This window comes from Lentinus tigrinus, assembly GCF_003813185.1.
Source record: "Lentinus tigrinus ALCF2SS1-7 unplaced genomic scaffold L226scaffold_22, whole genome shotgun sequence".
Lineage (NCBI taxonomy): Eukaryota > Fungi > Basidiomycota > Agaricomycetes > Polyporales > Polyporaceae > Lentinus > Lentinus tigrinus.
Window position 1 is genome coordinate 196,858 of NW_027137931.1, and position 24,060 is coordinate 220,917.

Genomic DNA, 24,060 nt, shown 5'->3' on the forward strand with positions numbered 1-24,060 from the left:
TTACAATGACTGTCCGGAGACCTGATCAAGATAAGCCTCCGCGGCTGACGAAACGTACTGATCGAAAGATCAGTTGACTCGAAAGCCGCCTGAATCGCAAGACACACTGTAGAGGAAGTTGCGGAGGACGGATCGCGCGGCGGGCAAGCGGTCCATTATGATCTAAACTACGATGAGTATCGGGACTAGCAGCCGATGGAGTCAGAACGTACACAGATGCACACTCACCAAAACTATGCAAATTCCTTGCTTCGATGGGTCTAATCGCAATTATCGAGTGTGGGCGTATTTGAAAGAAACACGACTCGCGTAGCCTTGGACGTGACAAAGAGGAGGTCCCCGCTGACCGGACCAACATGGGAAGCTGTTCAGGACATATATCGGTAATTCCAGATTTGTCTCGAGTGTCAGAATAGTCATGAACGTCGGATGGTAGAGAATGAGACGACAGATGATGGTGGTTATAGAATGAGGCCCGGTCGGACTTCTCGGACCGCCAAGATTTAGCGCCTGCCACCGAGTCGAGACCAATTTCAGCGTCGATTCCTACCGTTCTGAGGTTCTAACTCCCTCCCTCAGTTTGCCAACTGCGAATTCCTGAATTGAATTTCGCAAAGGGCACCTGTTTTCAACCCCTTGGCGACATCCGACGACAAGCGACTCAAGCCTTCTTTTACGTCTCTGCGTGACGCCACGTTCAACTGCGGACAACCGCAGTACTAGTCGCTCCTGTCACGAATAGCGGCCTCATCACGGAGACGCAGCAACAAACCACGCACCGTGCACACATATGCGAGTTCTGGGCCTGCCGAACGCTCTCGTATGGGAGACGCGTCCATCCGGATCTGCAGGGCTACGGTGGAGACATTTACGTGCGTGCCGGAGGACATACGCCATCCATATCCACGGGCAGCGACCGGTCTCTGCGGGATCCAAGGATGACTACACATATATAGGAGCGAGAAGAAGCAGACGTAGCTCAACAAGACGACCCCCAGTCCATTCCAATCTCCCTTGCATCCAGAGATGTCTGAGCCAAAGCGAATTACTCTCTACGCTGCGATAGTGGATGTCAATGTCGACAGTGACCTTTTCCCCGCAGTGCTGACCTTCATACTCGTCTAGGATTCTCCCTTTCCACACAGGGTTCGCCTGGCGCTCGAAGAGGCTGGCGCGACCTATGACATTATCTGGATCAGCCTCATCTACAACAAACAAGAGTGGTACGAGCAGAAGGTCAACGTCGGTGTCGGCAAGGTCTGTCTCACCACCATACACTGTCACCATGCCACTTCTGATGCAATGACACGTCGCCGTCATGTCAGGTCCCTTACCTCGTCTATGGCGGCCCGAAGCTGAATCCTGGTGACGCGCCTTCCCCAGACTCGGTGCAGGTCCCCGAGTCACTCGTGATCAACGAGTTCCTGGCGGACATCTTCCCCAACGCCGGCCTTCTCCCTACCGACCCTGCTCTCCGCGCCAAGGCCCGCCTCTTCGCACAGTACATGGACACGAAGTTCCTTCCTGCCTTCGCCGGCTTCATCTTCGGCCTAGGCATGCCCGTCGAAGGCCTGCTCGCTACAATCGAGGGTGTGCAGCGTATGCTTCCCGCTGAAGGGTTCGCAGTAGGAGAGTGGTCGATTGCAGATGCGGCTGCGATGCCGTTCTTCATGCGGCTGGACCAGGTCCTGGAGCTTAACCCGCCGACGATCAAGGAGGGCGAGGCGGCACAGGTTCGCGAGGCGCTTGACTCGGCGCGGTTTGTGCGGATCCGGAAGTACATCGCAGACAATGTCGCGCGGCCGAGCATGGCGAAGACCTGGGACAGGGTGAGTGTGGTCCGTTATGGGACGTGCATGATACTGAGAAGATGCTATAGGACGCTATCGACGCGGAGTTCAAGAAGAGGATTGAGAGGTTGATGAAGACTGGGAAGGTGAACAGCGACATCACTGTCCCCATCCCTGCGCCGGCTTGATCGTTGCCTAGGCCTCACTGTTGTAGTGAAAGCCCGATGTTGCTCAATAGCGCCGGCTTATATACTGCTTCACCTTCTCCACTCTCCCGGAGATAAGTAGCTGAACAACGATGCTGTATACTTGACAAGTATGGTCACCCCCTGATTCAATCAATCATCCTGCTAGTTCGTCTCTCCGTGTTCGCACGATGGACTGTGCCCATCAACACGCTGACAAAGATGTTGGCATTGAACTGCGGCCTCCTCTACACGTAGGCGACGGCCCCGCGTTTTCCCCGCCGTGAACTTTGTTCAGGAGTCATTGGAGGTGCATCCTACACGGTAATTGGAATAAGGTGCTCAGAACGCTGAGAACAAGAGCTACTTCTCTCCCACGCTGATCTTCAGATTACCAAAGGATACGAGCACGGACAGGCTGCGTCGTCGTCTGTCGACCAGGGAAGAGGACGTTGATCGCAGACATATAAAAAGGCTAAACGCATCGGTAGGACAGCATCCATCATCTCTTGCGATGTCTGAACCACCCTTTACGCTGCTGTGGTACGCACTTCATATTCATAGGACGCAACGTATCTGACACAGTAGGCTCTACACAGGAGTCACCCTTCCCGCACAGGGTGCGCCTCGCGCTCGAAGAAGCCCAGGTCCCGTATGATATGATATCGATCAGCCTGTACGATGACAAGCCCGAGTGGTACGCGAAGAAGGTATATCCCGAGGCGAAGGTTGGTCTCCACTTTGATGATACTCAATAACTCAACACTGACTATAAAACCGTCAGATCCCTTATCTCGTGTACGGCGGCCCCAAGCTGAAGCCGGACGAGGCCCCTTCGCCGGATACTGTCCAATTGCCCGAGTCTCTCGTCATCCTCGAGTTCCTCGCGGACATCCTTCCCTCCGCGAAACTCCTTCCCGCCGACCCTGCAATTCGTGCGAAAGCACGGCTGTTCATACAGGCCGTCGAGACGAAGCTCCTTGCTGCATTCCGGGGCTTCTTCTTCATGGGCGGATCACCTGACATTTTGGTCAATGCACTCGAAGACATACAACGCATGCTGCCTCCCTCGGAAGGATACGCCGTCGGCGAGTGGTCGATCGCGGATGCCGCGGTCACACCGTTCCTCATGGGGATCAACACGATGCTCAAGATGAACCCGCCGACGTTGCAAGAGGGCGCTGCGGAGCAGGCCCTTGAGGTTTTGAGTTCTCCCAGATTCGCGAGGCTGCAGAAGTATGTGCACGACAATGCTGCGCGGCCGAGCATGGCGAAGACTTGGGACGAGGTCTGTTTCCCCTCGGTTTATTCAAATCGTTTTGCGCTCACACTGACGGTACTTCGGCAAACCCAGGCTGCGGTGGAAAAGTTGATGAAAGTACGCTTCGAGAGCATGGCGAAGGCGAGACATACTCCTGCTCCCCACTCTTAGGTGTTGTTATATTAGTCGGATTTCACTATCACGTTGTAGGATACACGTACCTTGAGATTGAAATTGACCATGATTGTCCTACCCAGCATGGTATGATTTTGTAGTAGCACGAGGATCCTCTTACTGGTTCGTTGCACGTTCCTCAAGGCTTGAACGTGGTCTCTGACGTGGCTTCGAATTACCGGGGCCCCGGCCGTGGTGCAGGTCTTTGATGTTCGCGAGGAGTAGTCAAGACATGCATTGATAAATACGTCGTTCGGAAAGAACGAAGAGGTAGTGGAAGAGATTCATGAGGCCCTAGTGCTGAGAGCGAGTGAATCGGGCTCCGGATCTTCAGCCACAAGATCGAGATCATACCACCCCACGGCAACCTTGCCACCTTGAAGCTTAAACTTGAACTAGTCCCAGGTCCGTTACGTGTATACATAGCTACTCTCCTCATCCTACGTGTCGCACTCGATTCTTGCTCTCTCCTTGTTCTCCCTTGCTTTCGTACGTTATCGCTTGTTTTCTTGCTTCTGAGACTCTATCTTGCGCCATGGGTGATACACCGCCGGTCAAAGACGAGCCGATCGATACCAGCGAGGTCCCTGGGACGATCACACCCACCCAGAAACTACGGGAAAAACTCTCTGCGTTCAAGTTCAGCGACGACTTGTCGCCCACATTGCGACGCTCGCCAAGGGGGCATGTCCGGGGTCGCTTTGCAAAATTTGAGGAGGTCGACTCTGAACTCCCTACACTACCCTCTGCAGGGCCGTCGCTTAAAAAGCGTTCGCGCACTGTAGAAGAACATGTGAAGTCAGAGGACTTCGTTGCGCCTGTGAAAAAGGCTCGCGCTTCCAGATCCGCCAGCCCAAAGAAGAAACAGGTAGCTCCGCCGGAGAAATATGCACACCTGGATCCCCTTTCCGACCATCTCGGCGAAGGAGCCGACATGCTAGATGGTGGGTGTCACAGCCATTTTCATCGGCGGCGAGGCACTCATGGTTAATTCTCCGCATCGCAGTGATGTTCTGTGGGATAAAGTAAGTTGAACCTGTCGAACTGATACGTCAACAGCTGAACTGAGCCTTGAGCATTTGTGGTGAACTAGTCCAGGCCAGATGTCTGCTACCGTTGGACACCACTTCGCGCATCCCACTAACCACTTCTGGCGTTGCTTGTATCGTGCTGGTACGTTGCACGCCATTTGCGACAGCATGGCCTTGGAAAAGATACGCTAATTCTCTTCCCTAAGGGCTCACGGATCGCCTTCTTGATGCCAGCGAAGATGGCTCGCTTCCAGAGCGCTTCAACCTGGGGATCGTACGTCTATCCAATGCAATGGAACTCGATGAACTTTTACTCATTAGATCGACAGACAAACCTCGTAGAACGGCCGAGTGCCCAGGTGAGCGACCAGACACCGCTCTGATACCCTCCCCATACTGACCTTTTCTCGCTATAGGCAGCAGAACTTGCGAACACGGAGTTCACGGCTGGGGTACCTGCTCTCATGCGGAAGATTGTTGAGAAACGTCCCCGAATAGTCTGTTTTGTGGGAAAGGGTATCTGGGACAGCTTCATCCGCGCCGCCGCACCATCCTCCCCATCGCCTCAGACGCCTTTTGAAGTGCCTAGCTTCACTGAATCCAGTTCCCAGAGTGCACCACAGGTGCCCTCATTCGGCGCAGTTGCTGAGAGTTCCCAACTATTGCCGCCGCAATCTAAGAAGCGACCATCTGTGAAGAAGTCCAAGTCGGCTCCTATCATTTATGACGTGCAGCCATATAAGGTCGTTCATAACACTCGTACGTGGTCAAGCCAAGTTGTGACGTATTCAATGAGTTTACTTTTGATCACTTGCTTCAGCTGATGCCATTGTACGCGAGACCCTATTCTTCGTCGTCGTGAGCACTTCTGGACTGGTTGCTGGCTACCAGGTACGTCTGGGTGGTCATTCAATTTGTATACGGTGCTCAACCCGATGCCCTACCAATCAGCTTCCTGACAAGATCAAGCAGTTCACTCTGCTGAAACAGCGGTTGGACGAGCTCAAAAGTGGGAGTTTCGATACGTCTGCCATGGTTGAGATTCCCAGCGTCATGCCATCTTCAAGTTGATTGCATCCTATCGGTTTTGTTGTGTCTTTCTTGCGTTTTGGATCTTGTTACCCTACCATCTTCCGTATTCTATGCTACGCTGTACGAGCGGTCGTCCTAATTCAGTGCTCTATATCTTTGCCCGGGACTTCGCCTTCGATGTTGTTGGGCCACCTCTGCGAACAATGAACAATAAGTATCCCAGCAGTGAGTGTGGTAAGTAGCCGTTCTTAACTGACGATTGATGACTAATTAATAATTAATACAAGAGGTAATGACCGGGTCATCGGAGCTTCAATTTCATCAACGCGGCTCCGAGATACTTTCTCGATGACTTTATGCCAGCTTACGCTAGCGCTTACGGATTTACACCTCTTTCACCCTCCACCTCCTCAACGTTCCCGACGACGTCGAGGACGGCTTTGACGACTTCGCCATGTCGGGCTCAAAACGGGACTTGTCTGGCTACAACTATGCCGCCATTTCTTCGCTTGTCTTGACTGCTGACCGCTCTGCGCTGCCGCGTCGAGACAAGGAACCGGATGGTGCCCCGACCTCGCTTGCTGGTCGCATCGACCCCCGGGAGATGGGCTCGCGCGTGCAACGCGAGGTACCCAAGGACCTCGAGAAGAAGAAGAAAAAGGCCGCCGACAAGCAGGAAGCGGTGGAGAGACCAGCGAAGAGGAGAGCAGCGGACGTGACGGGCTTTGGGTACACGGACATCATCGAGGCGACGGAGGATGTCGAGGGGCTCACGTACCGTCCGAGGACAGCAGAGACTCGTGAGGTGTACGAGCTCATCCTCTCTAGTGTCCACCAGGCCCTCGGCGACCAGGCAAACGACATCGTGCGCAGCGCCGCCGACGCCGTACTCGAGACGCTCAAGAACGAGAATTTGAAGGACTTCGACAAGAAGAAGGAGGTCGAGGAGATCCTGGGTTCTATCTCTAACGAGTCGTTCTCGCAGCTCGTTAATCTGTCAAAGAAGATCACCGACTATGGCGTGGAGGACGAGCAGATCGCCGACCCCGACCAGGAGCGGAAGGACGCGGAGATTGATGACGAGATGGGTGTTGCGGTCGTTTTCGACGAGGAAGAGGAAGAGGAGGAGGAAGAGGAGGGTTTCGAGATCCGGGACGAGTCGGATGAGGAAGCAGAAGAGACAGCAGAGGGGGTGGAGCCACCACCAGAGTCGTTGGAGGGGAATGACGAGTTGGTCATTGGTGCGTCTTCAGCAGCTCAACAGGGCAAGACGCAGGTCGACAAGGATATCGTCTCCCCCCATTCCATCGACGGTTTCTGGGTACAACGACAAATTTCTGAGGTGTACCCGGATCCCGTCACCGCCGCAGACAAGGCGTCGTCGGTGCTTTCTATCCTCGGGTCGGAGTCGAGCGTCCGCGACTGCGAAAACCAGCTCATGGATCTCTTCGAGTACCAACACTTCCCGCTCATCCGCAAGTTTGTCAAGAACCGAGATGTCATCGTCTGGTGCACGAAGCTCATGCGTAGTGACGCTGACGAGCGCGTGAACGTGGAGGTCGCGATGCGGGAGAAGGGAGTCGGCTGGATCCTGCGGGAGCTTGCGGGCGACCGCAAGGCGAAGGCGCGTTCCGACGCGATGGACGTCGACGAGAAGCCCAACGTCGAAGCTGTTCCCAAGACTGCGACACTCGCGCCCGGTTCGATTGTCCAGCCGAAGGCGACCGTGGACCTCGAGAGCATGGCGTTCAGCCAAGGCGGTCACCTCATGTCAAACAAGAAATGCAAGCTCCCGGAGGGCTCGTTCAAGCGCGCCAAGAAGGGCTACGAGGAGATTCACGTCCCTGCGCCGAAGTCGAAACCTGCCAACGATTCTGATTTCGTCAAGATTGAGGCGTTGCCGGAGTGGGCGCGCGAAGGTTTCAAGGGTTACAGGAACCTTAACCGCATTCAGAGCAAGCTCTACCCCATCGCCTTCGGTACGGACGAGCCTCTGTTGCTTTGCGCCCCAACGGGTGCCGGTAAGGTGAGAGATCTCTCAGACGTACGAGCGAAGTCAAGCTGAATCGTTTCCTGTACAGACAAACGTTGCCATGCTCACGATTCTGAACGAGCTCGGCAAGTACCGCGACGAAGAGACAGGCACCTTCGACCTCGACGCGTTCAAGATTGTCTATATTGCGCCCATGAAGGCTCTTGTCCAGGAGATGGTCGGCAACTTCAGCTCGCGTCTCGGCGTCTACGGCATCAAGGTCGGGGAGCTCACGGGCGACTCGCAAATGACGAAGCAGCAGATTTCGGAGACGCAGATTATCGTCACGACGCCGGAGAAGTGGGATGTCATCACGCGGAAGAGCACGGACACGAGCTATACGAACCTCGTACGTCTCATCATCATCGACGAGATTCACTTGTTGCATGATGAACGTGGTCCAGTGCTCGAGTCGGTCATCGCGCGTACGATCCGGCGCATGGAGCAGACGAACGAGTACGTGCGTCTCGTTGGTCTCTCCGCCACGCTACCCAACTATCAGGACGTCGCGACGTTCCTCCGGGTCGACCAGTCGAAGGGTCTGTTCTACTTCGACGCGTCGTACCGTCCTTGCGCGCTTCAGCAACAGTTCATTGGCGTCACCGAGAAGAAGGCGATTAAGCGGTACCAGGTCATGAATGAGGTATGCTACGAGAAGGTCCTTGACCAAGCCGGCAAGAACCAGACCCTCGTCTTCGTCCACTCCCGCAAGGAGACCGCGAAGACGGCAAAGTTCATCCGCGACATGGCGATCGAGAAGGAGACCATCACGCAGTTCGTCAAGCCTGAAGGTGCCACCCGTGAGATCCTCCTGGACGAGACGAACAACGTGAAAGATCCCAATCTCAAGGATCTTCTCCAGTTCGGCTTCGGTATCCACCACGCCGGCATGTCTAGGGAAGACCGTGGTCTCGTTGAGGAGCTGTTTGCCGACGGTCACCTGCAGGTCCTCGTCTGTACCGCGACGCTCGCCTGGGGTGTCAACCTTCCCGCCCACACGGTTATCATCAAGGGAACACAGATCTATAACCCTGAGAAGGGTCGCTGGGTCGAGCTCTCATCCCAGGACGTGCTCCAGATGCTCGGTCGTGCCGGTCGTCCGCAGTACGACACGTACGGCGAGGGTGTTATCATCACGAACCACTCTGAGCTCCAATACTACCTCAGTCTGATGAATCAGCAGCTCCCGATTGAGTCGCAGTTCGTCGCGAAACTCACCGACAACCTCAATGCTGAGATTGTTCTTGGTACCGTTCGGAACCGTGACGAGGCCGTCCAATGGCTTGGCTACACCTACCTGTACGTTCCTTGATCATTCCTCTTAACATGCTATGTTCTGACATTGTGCACGATAGGTACGTCCGTATGCTCAAGGACCCCGTGTTGTACAGCGTCGGTATAGACTACCTGGAAGGTGACCCGACGCTCGTCCAGAAGCGTGCCGATATCGTTCACACTGCCGCCGCGCTGCTCGAGAAGTGCCACCTCATCAAGTATGAGCGTTCGACTGGCCGCTTCCAGAGCACGGAGCTGGGTCGCATTGCGTCGCACTACTATGTGACATACAGCTCTATGGCCACCTACAACCAGCATCTGCGCCCAACGATGTCTCAGCTCGAGCTCTTCCGTGTTTTTGCACTCTCCAACGAGTTCAAACTTATCCCCGTCCGCCAAGACGTATGTGCTTCAATTCATCGTTAATCACACGTGCTAACGTCCTACGCAGGAGAAACTCGAGCTTGGCAAGCTTCTCGAGCGAGTGCCGATCCCCGTCAAGGAGTCCGTCGAGGAGCCCGCCGCGAAGATCAACGTCTTGCTACAGGCCTACATCTCTCAGCTGAAGCTCGAGGGCTTCGCGCTTGTGGCCGACATGGTTTACGTTCAGCAGTCCGCAGGCCGGTAAGTATATGTGAGTATTGATCGTAGCCCCATTACTGACGTTCTTTGAAATAGTATCATGCGCGCTATCTTCGAGATCTGCTTGAAGCGTGGTTGGGCAGTTCCGGCCAAGGCTGCTTTGGACATGTGCAAGATGGTTGAACGGCGCATGTATGTGGCTTATCTCGCCCCTTCCTATGGCTTGCTTGCTCATTCCGGTTTACAGGTGGAGTTCGATGACACCTCTGCGGCAGTTTAAGGGTGTGCCTGGAGAAATCATCCGGAAGGCGGAAGGGAAGCAGTTCGTAAGTGACCCAGTTCATCTGAATACAGAGATTCGTACTGAGTGTCGTTTTGCAGCCGTGGTACCGTTACTTTGACCTTAGCCCTCCGGAGATTGGCGAGCTCATCGGTATCCAGAACGCCGGGCGATTGGTGCACCGGCTTGTGCACAGCTTCCCAAAGCTTGCGTAAGTGACCTCTTGAACGCAGCGTTCACTCGGATTCTGACCTTCTTCGCAGAGTGCAAGCACAGGTACAGCCGATTACCCGCACCCTCCTCCGTATCGACCTCACCATCACGCCCGACTTCCGGTGGGATGAGAAGATCCATGGGACCTCTGAGTCGTTCTGGATTCTCGTCGAGGACGTCGATGGCGAGATTATTCTCTTCCACGACACGTTCATCCTCCGCCAGCGATATGCCGAAGACGAGCACTACGTCACCCTGACCGTGCCGATGTTCGAGCCTGTCCCTCCCAACTACTACATCTCCATCATCTCGGATCGCTGGCTGCAAGCCGAGACCCGTCTCCCTGTCTCATTCAAGCTTCTCATCCTTCCCGAGAAGTTCCCGCCACCCACTCCTCTCCTTGACCTGCAGGCCCTTCCCCTCTCTGCCTTGCACAACAAGGAGTTCGAGAGTATCTACTCCTCCACCATTCAGACGTTCAACAAGATCCAGACGCAGGTCTTCCAGGCGCTCTATACCACCGATGACAACGTCTTCATCGGCGCACCCACTGGTAGTGGCAAGACCATCTGCGCGGAGTTTGCGCTTCTCCGGCTGTGGAGTAAGCGCGAGCAGAAGCGCGCCGTTTGCATCGAACCGTACCAGGAGATGGTCGACCAGCGGGTGGAGGAATGGCGTAAGAAGTTCGGTAACTTGCAGGGCGGGAAGGAGATCGTCAGCTTGACGGGCGAGACAAGCGCTGACCTCCGTCTGCTGGAGAAGGGCGACCTCATTGTCTGCACGCCGACTCAGGTTGGTGTTTCTTCGCCGTCACAACAATCCCCGAACTTACTGACGTGTCGTTGCCTAGTGGGATGTCCTCTCGCGGAGATGGCGTCAACGAAAGAACGTCCAGACAATCGGTCTCCTGATCGCCGATGAGGCGCAGCTTGTCGGTGGCGAAGTTGGTCCGACTTACGAGGTCGTCATCTCACGGACACGGTATGTTTCGGCGCAAACTGAGATCAAGACTCGTATCGTGGCGTGCAGTGTTTCCCTCGCGAATGCTCGGGACTTTGGTGAATGGATGGGTGCACCTTCACATGCGATCTTCAACTTCCCTCCCAGGTAAGCCCTTTGCGAGCTGTCGAGGCGCTTTATAGATGCTAACGTTTCTGCATCTGGTAGTGCTCGTCCACTCGACATGGATATCCATATTCAGAGCTTCTCCATTCCCCACTTCCCTTCGCTCATGATCGCCATGTCGAAGCCCGCCTACCTTTCAATCCTTGAGTACTCTCCCAACAAGCCCGTCATCATCTTCGTCCCTTCACGGCGACAATGTCGATTGACTGCTGATGACATCATCACTCATTGTGGTGCCGACGACGACCCTTCCAGATTCTTGCACGTAGAAGAGGCTGACTTGGCGCCTCATCTGGAGCATGTCACCGATGCAGGGCTGAAGGAGACGCTCAAGCACGGTATCGGCTACTATCATGAGGCCCTCAACAAGCAGGACAAGCGCATCGTAGAGCGTCTCTTCCAACATGGCGCTATCCAAGTCCTCATCGCATCGAAGGATACTGCGTGGAGCCTTCCTGTCTCAAGCTACATGGTCATCATCATGGGCGTCCAGTACTATGAGGGGAAGGAACACCGCTACGTTGACTACCCCGTTATGGACGTGCTGCAAATGATGGGCCGTGCATGTCGACCACTGGAAGATGACAAGAGTCGGGCGGTGCTGATGTGTCAGCAGACGCGTAAGGACTTCTACAAGAAGTTCCTCGCGGAGGGCCTCCCTATCGAGTCGCACCTGCCGACGCACATGCTGCACGACTACTTCCTTGCTGAGATCGCCGTGAAGACCATCGAGAACAAACAGGATGCTTTGGTATGTATCCGGTCGCTGGCTGGAAATCCTTCGCTAATAGCTGGCTCCGCGTTCTAGGATATTCTGACATGGTCGTATTTCTACCGGAGGATGACTCAGAACCCGAACTACTACGGTCTAAACAACGTCACACACCAGCACTTGTCAGAACACCTGTCTGAGTTGGTGGAGACCACGATCAATGACCTGGCGAACTCCAAGTGTATCGCTGTCGGTCAGTATCCCTATTCTCCATATGACATCATCCATTTACTGATGTTTACCTGCAGAGGACGAGCAGGATGTCTCGCCACTGAACCTCGGCATGATCGCTGCCTACTACAACATCTCATGTGAGTCCCAGCCGTACTTGCCTTGACGTTCTGTAGACACTGACCTCTTGAATAGACGTCACTGTCGAGGTCTACACCTTATCGTTGAAGGAGCGCACGAAACTCAAGGGCCTTCTCGAGGTCGTGTCATCCTCCGCAGAATTCGAGTCAATCCCCATTCGCCGACACGAGGATGTTCTCCTGCGCCGTATCTACGACCGTGTACCTGTCAAGCTCGAGAAGGCCGACTTCGAGGCACCGCACTTCAAGACGTTCCTCCTGCTCCAGGCCCACTTCTCCCGTCTCACCCTACCTCCCGACCTCGCTGCGGACCAAGTCCTTGTGCTCGAGAAGGTCCTCAACCTGTTGTCTGCGTGTGTCGATGTGCTATCGTCGAACGCATGGTTGAATGCTCTCGGAGCGATGGATTTGTCGCAGATGTGCGTACAGGCATGCTGGGAGACAGACTCGCCTCTCAAGCAGATCCCTCACTTCGAGCCCGACGTCGTCAAGCGATGCAAAGACGCTGGTGTCGAGACTGTCTACGACATCATGGAGATGGAGGATGACAAACGCAACGACCTGCTTCAGATGGATGCGCGTCAGATGCGCGACGTCGCGACGTTCGTCAACTCCTACCCCACCATCGACGTCAACTTCGAGCTTGCGAAGGGCGACTACACCGCTGGGGCACCCATCACGATCCAGGTCGCCCTGTCGAAGGATGCGGATGAGGACATGGACACGAGCGAGGACGATGAGACCGTGGTGGCGCCCTTCTACCCCAAGAAGAAGCTCGCAAACTGGTGGGTCGTCATTGGCGAGCCCAAAACGCGGCAGCTGCTCGCGATCAAGAAGGTCACCGTGCATCGGAACCTCGCGGTGCGGCTGGAGTTCTCGCTGCCGCAAGGTCAGCATGCGCTCAAGCTCTATGTCATCTGCGACTCGTACATGGGTGCGGATCATGATATCGATCTCGACCATATCGACGTCGCGGAGGGCGAGGAGAGCGATAGCGAGGAGGAGGAGAGCGACGACGCGATGGAGGAGTAGGCTGCTGGACTACTGGTACCCGTGCGTTGAGATTTGTTGTTGTTCTTGATGGCTATGCATACTGTATTACTATATGACGAATTCAGCGCTGTAATCTCTATGACTCTTATGACCTGCTCAATCAGAGGCATCTCGCACTTAGGAAACGACCTCAAGGCTCAAAAGCCGTCTAATTATCGTGCTCGCGGTACAGACGAAATGTCAGCTTCGAGCAGGCATCGTATGGAACCAATGTTGCTGTCGCGATCTCCCAAGTTCTGAAGAACGATAGCAGAAAACCGGAGTTGTCGCCAACAAGGATGAGATTTACAGCTTTGATCTAGTATTAAGGCTATATGTAGACCTCAGATCACGAGTACACTGACCGCCCTCCGTCTTCGCGGGTTTCTCCGAGATCCTCATCCCAGTGAGTCACTCATTCGATTCAGGCATGGGGATCCGGGGTTTGTTTTGTCTTTGCCATGTTCTCAAACCGCGCTTTGAACAGCTTCAGTACTGCAGGCTGAACATGCCAGTGTATCGTCGATGTCTCAGCGTGACCCCAATCTAATGAGTCAGCGGAAGATAGCATACCTCGTCCCAAGTCTTCGCCATGCTTGAGCGTGCGATATTTTCTGACACATACTTCTGCAGTCTCTCGAATCTGGGAGAATGCAGGGCCTCTGTGACCTGCTCCAGGTAGCCCTCCTGCACAGTGGGCGGTTTGATCTTGAGCATCGCGTTGATGCGCATGAGGAACGGAGTAAACGCGGCATCCGCAATCGACCATTCGCCGACGGCGTATCCCTCTGGAGGCAGCATCCGTTGCAAGCTATCGAGAGGTTCGAGAAGAGTCTCCTGCGGGGCGCCTTGCAAGAAAAAGGCCATGAACGCAGGGCGGAGCTTTGGCTCGACCGCTTGGGCGAAGAGACGCGCTTTGACACGGAGCGCAGGATCGGCGGGAAGGAGCTTCGCAGACGGGAGGAGGTCCGCGAGGAACTCGAGGATGACGAGCGACTCGGGGATCTGAAGCGTGTCCGCGGAAGGCGCGTCGCCGGGGTTCAGCTTGGGCCCGCCGTAGACAAGGTAGGGGACCTTAGGGCTAAAAATGAGTGATCATGGTGGACGAGCGTCCAACGACTTGGAGGAGGAGACGGACCTTCGCCTCGGGGTAGACTTTCTGTGCGTACCACTCAGGCTTGTCAGCGCCCAGGCTGATCAAGATAACATCATAGGGTACTTGGGCCTCTTCGAGCGCAAGACGCACTCTATGCGGGAAAGGTGACTCCTGACGAGAAGATGTTAGGTTAGTTCGATTGCGCTTATGACTATCATCTTGAAGCGCATACCACAGCTGCGTCAGCATAAAGCGTGATCCTCTGGAGGCTAGACATCTCGATGGATATTTGGGGGTTGCGGAACGAGTGTTTCGGTACGGCCACCCTCTTATACTTAGCCCCGATGAGACCCGCTTGTCCTGACAAATTAGAAACCAGCTTGTCGCAGTCGTGGGATTGAGGTAGCTTCTGTTGTCAGGCCGACTGCACTGGACAAGTCCGATCGTGTACGACGCCGTAGTGCAGTGACTCCAGAATAAGGTTTTCAATGGGGAGCACGTCCGTGCACAGAGGAAGCTAAAGCCCGAAGTCGGGATCTCTGTCAGAGCTCATGCGGCACAGTTGATCGTGCGACTACGAAGGTCCCAGAAGGAGGATGAATTGCCCATCTTTCTAGCAGACGCATTGATACGGAGTCAGGGCGTGCCAACGAGATTGCAGCAATAGTGTCAGTATCCCGCGGCTCTGAGGTTTAGCGTACTTGGACTCGGTTGTTCAATGTTCAGCGCACTTGATTCTTTCGATTAGATGCACCCTTGCGGGAGTGATGCATGCTACACACAGTACTAGTGCAGTGCTACCCTCATCGTCAGCCTGGACATAAGGCGGATCAGAGTTACTGCGACAGGCTCGGAAGGACGCAGCCCCAAACCGTTACCCCAATCTTGTCCCGTCCAAGGGTAAAGTCCTTCAACTTGTCCGTGAACGTCTCCACGTACTCTCGCTTCGACGCTTCAGTATCTGTAACAAACACGATGTGCCAAGCACGTTTGTCCCGAATCTTACGGTCGATGGCGCGATGAGTCTTCCGAAGCCGCGGACGATACGGGGACACGAAGAGATTGGCGGACCCCACACTGTCCGACGTTCGCGCTTCCAGAGGGGATATGAAAGCAAGCAGTCAACAATGATACCGTCTGAACATGAATATGATGAATAACACCGTATAAATACTACGTCTTCTCTAACCAATCGGACCTCAATGAGAAGGGGGAGCTATGTCTTTCCGAGACATCACGGCCAGCGATGACACTTCTTTTTCTACTCCTCGTCAGATAGCACACCCGAGTCCCAGTCAGCTCCGGAAGTGATCGTGGAATTGATTGAGCCCAGGGTTCGCGCAAAAGCGAGCGATCCCTGAGGAGTGCTCGTCTGCTGGATGTGGTCGTCACTTCCAAGCTGCACGTCCTGTCGGTTAGCGTGCTGCAGATCGAGCAGGAATCGCGAAATAAGAATTGTTGTGATACTGCGTGGGTCGAGATTATCAGTACGAGCCGAAGCAGAAAGGGGACGAGAGGCGCACGGGTCCGTGAAGACGGCGATCAGGCTTTTACCGAGACCGAAAATCTGGAAGAATATAGGATCAGCTTGGAGGATCTCGTGTTCGAAACACTGTATTTCCTGACCGATGTGAGCGTGAAAGTCATGTGGAGCACATTGAGGACGAAGAGGACGCTGCAGTGTCATGTCAGACGACGATTATGGTGCGCAACGGGAGGAAAATTACACGAAGTAGATTGTTCCTGGGAACGACCATGAGCAACATCGAACGGGAGCAGACAATGATGAAGTGGGATACGGACCATTCCAGAACATGATTGTAGTGAGAGACTTATGCGCTTTCTCGAAGGAGAAACGCGGTAAGACCGAAGTCTTGACTAACGTCCGCCATGTCACCAGGATCAGGAGGAAGTCTGCGATGATCAGACCGCCACGAGATACGACAGGAACTGTGATACGCTGTGAGTTCCTACTATCATGTAAATTCAAGGAGCGCAAGCATACATCTGCGTTCCAAGTCAGCATGACGCCCATGAAGATATACAATGAAACCGACATGATGGTTTCGACCGGGGTGACGTTGATTTGCGCTTCGCAGTTGCCTACTGGAAGCATCGAGCCTCGGATGCCTTGTCCGTATTGAATCTGTGAGTCATCAAGAATGAGCACATCTATGCGCCGGTAGAGGACACACGGACGTGACTCACGAAGTTCACCACAAAGGGCGTGAGCGAGAGGAGGAAGATGATCGCAGATAGGACATAGTTCGAGGACAATGCATACGCTCGCATGGCGGAGAATACTGCAGGTCGTCCGTAACGTCAGTTCGATATCAAGACATGCAAGGTTCGACTCACGAGCGATCGGGACAAAACGAAGGAAGTTCACCACGTTGAAAGCTTGGGCTATCAAGTTGCAGCTATCGGCGACGGAGGCGGTGAGCTCGAGGGCAACGAACGCTCGACAGAGACTCGAAGCATTCTCACCTCTGTTTGCGAGGAGTCAGCTCTCGGAGATGGTAACACCTTTGACACTTCGAATGTCCACGTACCGTATCAGAAAGTGTAGGGACGTACTCCACGATGTCGAGTACCTCGTAGAGAAGGGTGGCATATCGGAGACTGAAGAAAAGGATAGAGGCTCCTGTGAGGGTACCGGTCCAGAAGAGGCGGACTTCACGCCCGAGAGTCAGGAAGTAGTCATATAGCAAGAACACTAGAGGGTGGGATAGGTCAGATGTGGCGTATTGCTCAAGAAGAAGTGCTGTGCGTACCGATTGGTACAAGTCCAATGTATGTCCCCGATAGCCTGGAATCACATGAAGTTAGCAGTGAGAGATGTCGAGCATCTGACGATGTCGAGTCAGCGGGACGTACATGGAGCTATAGAAGTCGATCAGCTGAGCTGCTTCGGGAGAGGACATGTCGACCAGAGCGTTATCTGAGAGAACGTTTTCCGGAAGAGCATTGTCAGAGCCACGGTACTTATATCTGACGTCGACGGTGCGACTCGAAGCTGAAACCTGCCCTTGACCATTCTTCGTATGTTTCCGGGTGAGCTGAGACCGCAAGTAGACCAGAATGTCTATGTCGGAAATCACAGAAGTAAGTAGACTTTCATTAGAAGTGGTCCATCTTCTGCAGGGTCCGGCGCCGGTGCGGCAAGACTTCTGTGCATGGTATATATAGAATGGCTTCGAAGTCTCATGACCATCCAGCGCCTTGGGTTCAGAGTCGCCACGTCCCCAGCATTCGCTCAGGTGTATACGGGTAATCTGAACCTGTGAGGAGTGGTTTGAATACTGGGTACACGGTGGAGACTTGAACAAATAGACCCACCTGTGACGGGAACAGCCTTGACCATTCGGCATTATCCTCGCCGTATGGCAGGTTGCATTGACGCAGGGCATGGAATCCGAGAATCAAGTTCTGCCATATCATACGGGAAGACAGTAGTGAATACTATCGCGGCGGTCATCGACGTAAGCACGAGGCACCAATGGAAGCAGCAGCACGGCGTACAGCCTACCAAGCTTCGAGCGGTTGCCGGCTAACCTTCGCAAAGGCAAAGAAGTGAAGAAAGCATCGCATTCGATGATGGCATTGGGTTCGCATCAACATTGTGCGTACGAAAAGCTGTGGTGCGCGGGAGTCAGTGATCGGCGCGACGAAAGGAAGTTAACACTCACACAGCAACTTTGCTCATCGTCCCTTCGGGGTCGAGCGGTTACCGGTGGCCGGTGAGCTGCGACCCGCACGAAGTCCGCAGATACAAGATGTGATGTAGGGAGCAAAATGAACTCAGAAACTGTCCAAAAAGTTCCGCAGGGTTGAGAGCGATAGAGGCTGAGACAAGGCGAAGGTTCCAAGGGATATGATATGTAGGTCGCGGAGCAAGACATGATACGTATCCAGGACATACGCGAAAGCTAGCATAGGTGCCTCCTCCTTGTAGAGACCGAGTAGATTGACCATGCCTCTCTCGGAAGGCGATTGATAGGAAAGGTAGAGTTCCATCGCGTCTTCAACTGAAGATCTCCCTCGTCCAACTTCGATCTGAGCTCTCGTGCACTAATCGTCCATATTCCCTAAGGTAGTTAGAGTAGTGTTACCAAACCAGTGCCAGTGTCGCTTCAAGCCGTGAATGTGACCGAGAAGATATCGACAAGTTCTTGTTGCAGCGATTGACGAGCCTGGACGTTGTTATGTTTCAATCAAGACATCAAGTTGCAAAGAATTTTTGAGCTTACCATCGCGACATAGTGGAGTTAGAGCAAATGTGAGAACTTCGTGCCCGAGCTCAGGACGGTGATGGACGTCGAGATGTAGGCTGGCGGGATGTCTCGAAAAGGAAAATGCTGCCCTGCGCGGTAGACGCTGAATATTTCCCATCGGCTTGCTTGCCTCGCCTCCACGTCCTCCTCGGCTTGTCCTTCCTACATATTTATCCTCCGCCTCCTGGAAACTCTGCGGACGCGGTCAGCAACCTTTCAGTCGTCGTATTTGTGCTCGTGCTCGTCATCAACCGCCCGCTGTTGGATCTGGACGACATGGCCGACGCCCAACCCCAATCGTCTGGTTCAAAGTCAATCCTTGGATTCGAACTTCCGAGAGATGGCAATAAGAAACCAGTTCCGAAGTGGGTTCCGGTTACGCTGGTATGTGTTCATGCACCATCTTCGAAACAACTCTCATGATGAGCACAGCTGGCCTTCTCGACAGTAGCTATGACCGTACCCATCGTTCTGCTGCTCCGACATCGCGCGGCGACTGTAGGCAAAAGACTGGCGGACGCCCCACCGCCACCTCGCCGGACAACGAGCTCGAAGGGCATCGCACTCGCAAACCCGAATCCATCCTTGTTCTCCGTCAAGGACTCCGTGATTTCTTCGGCAGAAGCCAGTACGTCTTCTGCCCCTGCCATGGCCAAAGCGGGCGACAACTTCAACGGCGCATTGCACTGCGCAAAAGCGTTCTGCATCGCGACGATGGCGGTCGGGGCAGGAGCAATGGCTTCAGTCTGGGGCATACGTCAGTATATGGGGGTCGAGACGGTGAGTACTCACGCTTTTTGTACGTGTTCCTCCTCCAATTCCTCCCAATACAGACCCAAGAGTTCGCGGATCGGATGCGCTTGGCCATTCTCTCCCGGATGCCCGTTCTGTCTGCCCGCATACATCGCCCGCCAGCCCCCGAAGACGGCGACGCCCTGCTTCCTCCAGAACCGGTGGTGACTGCCGAACCCGAATTGGCATCATTGGACGCGGGCGAGGAGTGGACATGGGCGGCGGCGGAGAGCCGACTCAAGGAGGCATTCGACAAACATGGGTTTTACGGTTGGGCTGCAGCGGCCATGCGGGAGTTGGAGGCCGAGGGTCGGTTAGAGCGGTCCAAGAGGGGACATGTGTAGTCGATATGGACAAGGTCCCCGTCGCCAGGTATGTGTCCGACAAGATATCTGGACGGTACCTCTCATCGCCGCTCCTCCAGTATTGTGCGATGCTGTATCCAGCTTTACCACAAAATAAGTACATATAACATTTCAATATCGTCGCGTTGCGACTTCGGCAACAGTCAGACTCAGGTGAGTGCGATCCTGTACCATCTTGTATTTCTATCTGCAAGAACGCGGTGTGGACCGGAGTCATGTGGCTACCCGGATCCCTCATTCCATAACATTTGCACTTGAGACATATTGGTATGATACGTCAGTGCTGCGACATCGCCTGCCATTTGTCGTTGCTGGTAGAAGGTAGAGTGGCCCATCTATTAGATCACGCTGGATACTCCATATCCAACAAAGCCCGCCAAGATGTCAATATATCGAATGGAACACGTTACTCGCACACCCGGGACATTCGGACCTTCCTGGTCCAGTGTCTGCGGGACCAGAGGCGCCCGGCGTTTGTCGGAGAAGCTGAAGCTGAGCCAAAGTTCGAGGATCCACGTCTGATTCAAGTCTACTCATGTGTGTCTGTCACGGTTGTTCTTCCATCCGCTCACTCGATAGCTTCCACCCTCAGAACACGTGGAACTCAGGCTTGGCCTCGTCAGCAGTGATTGTAACTGTCACAAGGAGGATTGTCTCCACCGGTCGCTGAATGAGTATACACGACGCGTCTTGTTTCCGCTGATGTCCGTAGCTGATATCCCTCGTTTTCCAAACGTACTGCAGCGCTCTGATTTAAAGACAACGTCTTGGCTCGTGAGAAGTGGGCATGCGGCTGCGTCGTCGACCATACCCGCGCAATATTCAGTGTGGACGCGTTTACGCTGCTCTAGACTGTTGCATGAGAACCGAAGGCGTTTCTCTTTTCCAAACACACAGGTTCGGTTGGTTGTATATCACATACGGTCACCGACAACCTCCGACGCCTCAGCTGCTCTTTCCGCCAAGACATTCCCTGCAGAACGCTGAATTGATGGCGAGCCGTCGAGTTCACAGTTCTGACAGATCATGATGAGTCTTGATGTTCCATTGTTTCCTTCTCGACGTTTGTATAGCGTGGGCCGCGCGAGACATCTACTCTGTGGCCAGGTTCTGGTGGGCACGTTGAATTGCGATGATAACGACGTCGCGCTGACTTGTGTTGTCATTCTGTAGTTTGCTACCGGAGTAGTCCTTGGCATCGACGTGGACCGCGTCGACCCAGGACGAGCACGCGGACGTGGGGAAGTATCAAGGGTCCATCGCTCACTCGGTTTCCGGGAAGGCAGAGGTGACGGATCCGCGTCGGTATCCCATGGCAGAACTCGTCGATGCAAGCCACGAGCAGACAACAAGCTTACTATCTCTAGTGCGGAAGATAGGTACGTATTCGACCCGCTGTGCTGGACGGTAGATTCGACGCATTGACTGATGCAGCCCTCGGATTTCCTCGTCAGCTTACCTGTTTGGAGTATCACCTCCCCGACGCGGGAACTCGGGTTGAGCGAAGCCGGCGGTAGGACATGTCCTTTGTACCTCGACGCGGCAGTCCAACCACCGGCGGATCGTTATCGTATTGCTTCGCAGCCTCGTGATGTTGCGTGCCTCTGGCATGCATGGCCATTGTTGGGCAGCGTACGGCCTTGGGCACCGACTCGTCTTGGGATCCACATGGTCGTACTCTCCGAGCGCGATCCCGCCTACGGAACATGTAACGACGCGAGCAGCACGCGATAACATGGAGGTATAAAAGCTGCCTACATCCCATCCGTAGTGCGACAGGCGACTTCGTTCACCGTCGTAGCTCCAGACAGACTCACCGGTCTCAGTCTCTCCCCGCCCCCGCGCACTTCCGCACTTGTTCACGGACCACCCCCGAACCCAACTTGAACCATGTTCGCCTTCAAGAAGGTCTTCGCATCCGTCTTCCTCGCGGTACTCTGCGCACACACTGCTACTGCGGTGCCGTACCCCGTCACTTCCAAGTACGCCACCCACCGCACTCGTGAGGTCGGGGACTTCACGATCGAGGCTTACCACCCCGCCTCGAGCTACGAGGTGACTCCTGCCGTTGGCTTTGTGTCTTGCCTACCACTGATCACTTGCGCTCGTCTAGACCTTCGGGGAGGGTATTGATCACCCCCTGTCGAAGCGCTCTGACGCGTCTCTCGAAGACTCCGCTGTTGCCTTTGTGCAGTCGCGCCATGGTGTCGACTCCGATGCCGTTCACGTCCGCTCCTCGTTCGAGGGCGAGACTGCCAAGCACGTCTACTTCAAGCAGGCGGTGAACGGCGTCCCCGTCGCCAACGCGGTTGCGAACGTCGCCTTCAACAAGGACAACAAGGTCGCCGCGTTCGGCTCTTCGTTCGTCAAGGCGTCCAAGGTCGCGGCGGCCACCCCGTCCGTCACCGTCGAGGACGCCATTGCAGCTGCTGAGAAGCAGCTCGACGGCAAGTTCGACGCCGAAAACTTCCCCGAGCCCCAGCTCGAGTACTTCGCGAAGGATGACGGCTCTCTCGTCCTCACGCACTCCTTCCAGGTCCGCAACGAGGCGGCCAGCACTTGGTTCGAGGCGTTCGTCGACGCGCACACCGGCGAGCTCGTCTCTATCGTCGACTTCGTCTCCAAGGCTTCGGTGAGAATCGTGTATCTATCTATGATGTGTACTTGGCCTGATGCATCATCTGCAGTACCTTGTTCTCCCCATCACCAAGGAGATCCCCACGGAGGGCTTCCAGACGCTCACCGACCCCCAGGACACCACTGCCTCTCCTCAGGGCTGGCACAACGACGGCACGACCTCTACGACCACTACCGCCGGTAACAACGCCATCGCGTTCAAGAGCAGCCAGAGCTCCGTGACCTCGCAGTCCGGCTCCGGCCTCGTCTTCAACTACCCGGTCAGCTTCTCTAGCGCCCCGACGACCACTGCGAACGTGAACGCGGCGCGCGTCAACGCATTCTACATCGTCAACTCCGTGCACGACATCCACTACCGCTACGGCTTCACAGAGGCCGCGTTCAACTTCCAGAAGAACAACTTCGGCAAGGGCGGCAAGGCCAATGACCGTGTCACGGTCTCTGTGCAGGACTCCGCTGGCCTCGACAACGCCGACTTCTCTACGCCTCCCGATGGCCAGAGCGGTGCCATGCGCATGTTCCTCTGGGACCTCACCAGCCCCCAGCGTGATGGTGCTCTCGAGAACGATATCATCGCCCACGAGAACACCCACGGTCTGACCAACCGCATGACCGGCGGTGGTACCGGCCGCTGTCTCCAGACTACCGAGGCTGGCGGCATGGGTGAGGGCTGGTCCGACGCCTTCGCTGAGTGAGTTCTTTATCACCTGCATTTCGCACGGCAGAAACTAACAGTGTGTTACAGCTGGCTCCACCAGACCGATGCGACGACGGACAACTTCGTCATGGGCCAGTGGGTCATCAACGACTCGGCGGGTATCCGCACGCACCCGTACTCGACGTCAGCCTCGACGAACCCGCTCCGCTACTCGTCCATCAAGACGCTCAACGAGGTGCACAACATCGGCGAGGTCTGGGCGAACCTCCTTCACAACGTCTATGCCTCGCTCGTCTCGGCGCACGGCTTCGCCGCGGACGCGCGCACGAACCCGGCCAGCACCGCGGGCAACTCGGTGTTCCTGCATCTCTTCCTCGACGCGCTCGCGCTCCAGCCGTGCAACCCCACGTTCCTGACTGCGCGCGATGCGTGGATCCAGGCCGATGCGAACCGGTACAGCGGCGCTAACAAGTGCTTGCTCTGGAAGGCGTTCGCCAGCAAGGGCCTTGGTGTCAACGCTCAGAACCACAACGATGACAGCACTGTGCCCTCTGGCTGCTAGACGTCTCGCTCACGAGTATTTATAGTTATCAGGTCTAGACGGATGATCTCTGAAAAAGTTGTTGTACACGAGTGTAATACCAACTCCTCCTCTACGTGCAATGCCTTGTACCGTGCTCAACGTCAGCAAGTTATGCGTACATTGTTATCGTTTGATACAGGGTCTTATACGGGAACGAAAGAACAAGTAAGCCAAGTAAGCCAAGAAATAAGCAGGTGCTTTCATTCGGGTAAACCCCATATAAGTTTAGAGTTTTACTTGGTAAGAATCGGTTTCTAAACCATATTGACATGGTGGCGCTACAGCAGGTTGTCGGGCCGGACCCAACTTGACTCTCGCCTCATCTTTGCTAGCTTCATCCTTGGAATCCAAGTGCACCCACGTGCGGTGACGAATGCCAGGTTTTCTTTCAAATACGTCTACCGTCAATGAATGTGTTGGGACCCATCCGATCCTGGTATCTTCAGAATGGTGGTGAGGGTACAATCTGATCGCAACTGATTGCTACTAGCTTACTCACTGTGGTCTCGAACTTGATGAATCGCTTGCGGCTGACCCCTTCAAGTCCTCCGCAACAACGT

The 24,060-nt window shown here is 54.8% G+C and overlaps 8 protein-coding genes across 8 annotated transcripts; 6 read left to right on the forward strand and 2 right to left on the reverse strand.

Moving 5' to 3' along the window:
* Positions 1–585: 585 nt before the first annotated feature.
* L226DRAFT_511700 (uncharacterized protein) lies at positions 586–2,142 on the forward strand. The gene is made up of 4 exons (XM_067678311.1): positions 586–1,065; positions 1,126–1,257; positions 1,326–1,829; positions 1,880–2,142. The coding sequence occupies exons 1-4, from the start codon at positions 1,027–1,029 to the stop codon at positions 1,976–1,978; spliced, it is 774 nt and encodes a 257-aa protein (XP_067533145.1). The 5' UTR covers positions 586–1,026; the 3' UTR covers positions 1,979–2,142.
* A 443-nt stretch (positions 2,143–2,585) lies between these two features.
* L226DRAFT_537083 (uncharacterized protein) lies at positions 2,586–3,493 on the forward strand. The gene is made up of 3 exons (XM_067681247.1): positions 2,586–2,703; positions 2,760–3,263; positions 3,330–3,493. Exons 1-3 carry the CDS (start codon positions 2,635–2,637, stop codon positions 3,405–3,407), a joined length of 651 nt encoding a protein of 216 aa, XP_067533146.1. The 5' UTR covers positions 2,586–2,634; the 3' UTR covers positions 3,408–3,493.
* A 669-nt stretch (positions 3,494–4,162) lies between these two features.
* On the forward strand, positions 4,163–5,638 carry L226DRAFT_554043 (DNA glycosylase). The gene is made up of 8 exons (XM_067682972.1): positions 4,163–4,354; positions 4,417–4,435; positions 4,504–4,583; positions 4,648–4,715; positions 4,771–4,800; positions 4,858–5,200; positions 5,262–5,332; positions 5,393–5,638. Exons 1-8 carry the CDS (start codon positions 4,345–4,347, stop codon positions 5,510–5,512), a joined length of 741 nt encoding a protein of 246 aa, XP_067533147.1. The 5' UTR covers positions 4,163–4,344; the 3' UTR covers positions 5,513–5,638.
* A 184-nt stretch (positions 5,639–5,822) lies between these two features.
* Positions 5,823–13,246, forward strand: L226DRAFT_490104 (Sec63-domain-containing protein). The gene is made up of 13 exons (XM_067677308.1): positions 5,823–7,499; positions 7,555–8,804; positions 8,861–9,182; positions 9,232–9,404; positions 9,459–9,554; positions 9,610–9,688; positions 9,744–9,853; positions 9,906–10,647; positions 10,706–10,962; positions 11,023–11,731; positions 11,789–11,945; positions 12,001–12,063; positions 12,119–13,246. The coding sequence occupies exons 1-13, from the start codon at positions 5,928–5,930 to the stop codon at positions 13,093–13,095; spliced, it is 6,507 nt and encodes a 2,168-aa protein (XP_067533148.1). The 5' UTR covers positions 5,823–5,927; the 3' UTR covers positions 13,096–13,246.
* Positions 13,247–13,381: 135 nt separating this feature from the next.
* On the reverse strand, positions 13,382–14,468 carry L226DRAFT_614759 (uncharacterized protein; the record flags this gene model as incomplete). Its single annotated transcript, XM_067686689.1, has 4 exons — positions 13,382–13,597; positions 13,669–14,169; positions 14,234–14,362; positions 14,424–14,468. The coding sequence occupies 4 exons, from the start codon at positions 14,466–14,468 to the stop codon at positions 13,520–13,522; spliced, it is 753 nt and encodes a 250-aa protein (XP_067533149.1). The 3' UTR covers positions 13,382–13,519.
* An 838-nt stretch (positions 14,469–15,306) lies between these two features.
* On the reverse strand, positions 15,307–17,135 carry L226DRAFT_490110 (uncharacterized protein). The gene is made up of 11 exons (XM_067677309.1): positions 17,069–17,135; positions 16,966–17,000; positions 16,744–16,907; positions 16,550–16,634; positions 16,400–16,494; positions 16,249–16,337; positions 15,995–16,143; positions 15,919–15,934; positions 15,818–15,866; positions 15,715–15,758; positions 15,307–15,657 (listed from the first exon to the last, which is right to left on the reverse strand). The coding sequence occupies exons 1-11, from the start codon at positions 17,113–17,115 to the stop codon at positions 15,453–15,455; spliced, it is 978 nt and encodes a 325-aa protein (XP_067533150.1). The 5' UTR covers positions 17,116–17,135; the 3' UTR covers positions 15,307–15,452.
* A 1,450-nt stretch (positions 17,136–18,585) lies between these two features.
* L226DRAFT_511716 (uncharacterized protein) lies at positions 18,586–19,601 on the forward strand (the record flags this gene model as incomplete). Its single annotated transcript, XM_067678312.1, has 3 exons — positions 18,586–18,849; positions 18,898–19,245; positions 19,299–19,601. Exons 1-3 carry the CDS (start codon positions 18,742–18,744, stop codon positions 19,599–19,601), a joined length of 759 nt encoding a protein of 252 aa, XP_067533151.1. The 5' UTR covers positions 18,586–18,741.
* Positions 19,602–21,512: 1,911 nt separating this feature from the next.
* On the forward strand, positions 21,513–23,479 carry L226DRAFT_466912 (uncharacterized protein; the record flags this gene model as incomplete). The annotated part of the gene is made up of 4 exons (XM_067676015.1): positions 21,513–21,677; positions 21,736–22,254; positions 22,310–22,950; positions 23,005–23,479. 4 exons carry the CDS (start codon positions 21,513–21,515, stop codon positions 23,477–23,479), a joined length of 1,800 nt encoding a protein of 599 aa, XP_067533152.1.
* Between the last annotated feature and the right edge of the window lie 581 nt (positions 23,480–24,060).

Coding starts and splice junctions, on each gene's coding strand:
- L226DRAFT_490110 (XM_067677309.1), bottom strand. CDS start 17,115: ATGTCCTCTCCCGAAGCAGCTCAGCTGATCGACTTCTATAGCTCCAT. Junction 17,001..17,068: donor ATCGACTTCTATAGCTCCAT/GTACGTCCCGCT, acceptor ATGTGATTCCAG/GCTATCGGGGACATACATTG. Junction 15,759..15,817: donor TGACTTTCACGCTCACATCG/GTCAGGAAATAC, acceptor ATATTCTTCCAG/ATTTTCGGTCTCGGTAAAAG.
- L226DRAFT_537083 (XM_067681247.1), top strand. CDS start 2,635: ATGATATCGATCAGCCTGTACGATGACAAGCCCGAGTGGTACGCGAAG. Junction 2,704..2,759: donor AGGTATATCCCGAGGCGAAG/GTTGGTCTCCAC, acceptor TAAAACCGTCAG/ATCCCTTATCTCGTGTACGG. Junction 3,264..3,329: donor TGGCGAAGACTTGGGACGAG/GTCTGTTTCCCC, acceptor CGGCAAACCCAG/GCTGCGGTGGAAAAGTTGAT.
- L226DRAFT_490104 (XM_067677308.1), top strand. CDS start 5,928: ATGTCGGGCTCAAAACGGGACTTGTCTGGCTACAACTATGCCGCCATT. Junction 10,648..10,705: donor TTGTCTGCACGCCGACTCAG/GTTGGTGTTTCT, acceptor GTCGTTGCCTAG/TGGGATGTCCTCTCGCGGAG. Junction 11,732..11,788: donor AGAACAAACAGGATGCTTTG/GTATGTATCCGG, acceptor TCCGCGTTCTAG/GATATTCTGACATGGTCGTA.
- L226DRAFT_511700 (XM_067678311.1), top strand. CDS start 1,027: ATGTCTGAGCCAAAGCGAATTACTCTCTACGCTGCGATA. Junction 1,258..1,325: donor TCAACGTCGGTGTCGGCAAG/GTCTGTCTCACC, acceptor CCGTCATGTCAG/GTCCCTTACCTCGTCTATGG. Junction 1,830..1,879: donor TGGCGAAGACCTGGGACAGG/GTGAGTGTGGTC, acceptor AAGATGCTATAG/GACGCTATCGACGCGGAGTT.
- L226DRAFT_554043 (XM_067682972.1), top strand. Junction 4,716..4,770: donor AGCGCTTCAACCTGGGGATC/GTACGTCTATCC, acceptor TTAGATCGACAG/ACAAACCTCGTAGAACGGCC. Junction 4,801..4,857: donor TAGAACGGCCGAGTGCCCAG/GTGAGCGACCAG, acceptor TTCTCGCTATAG/GCAGCAGAACTTGCGAACAC.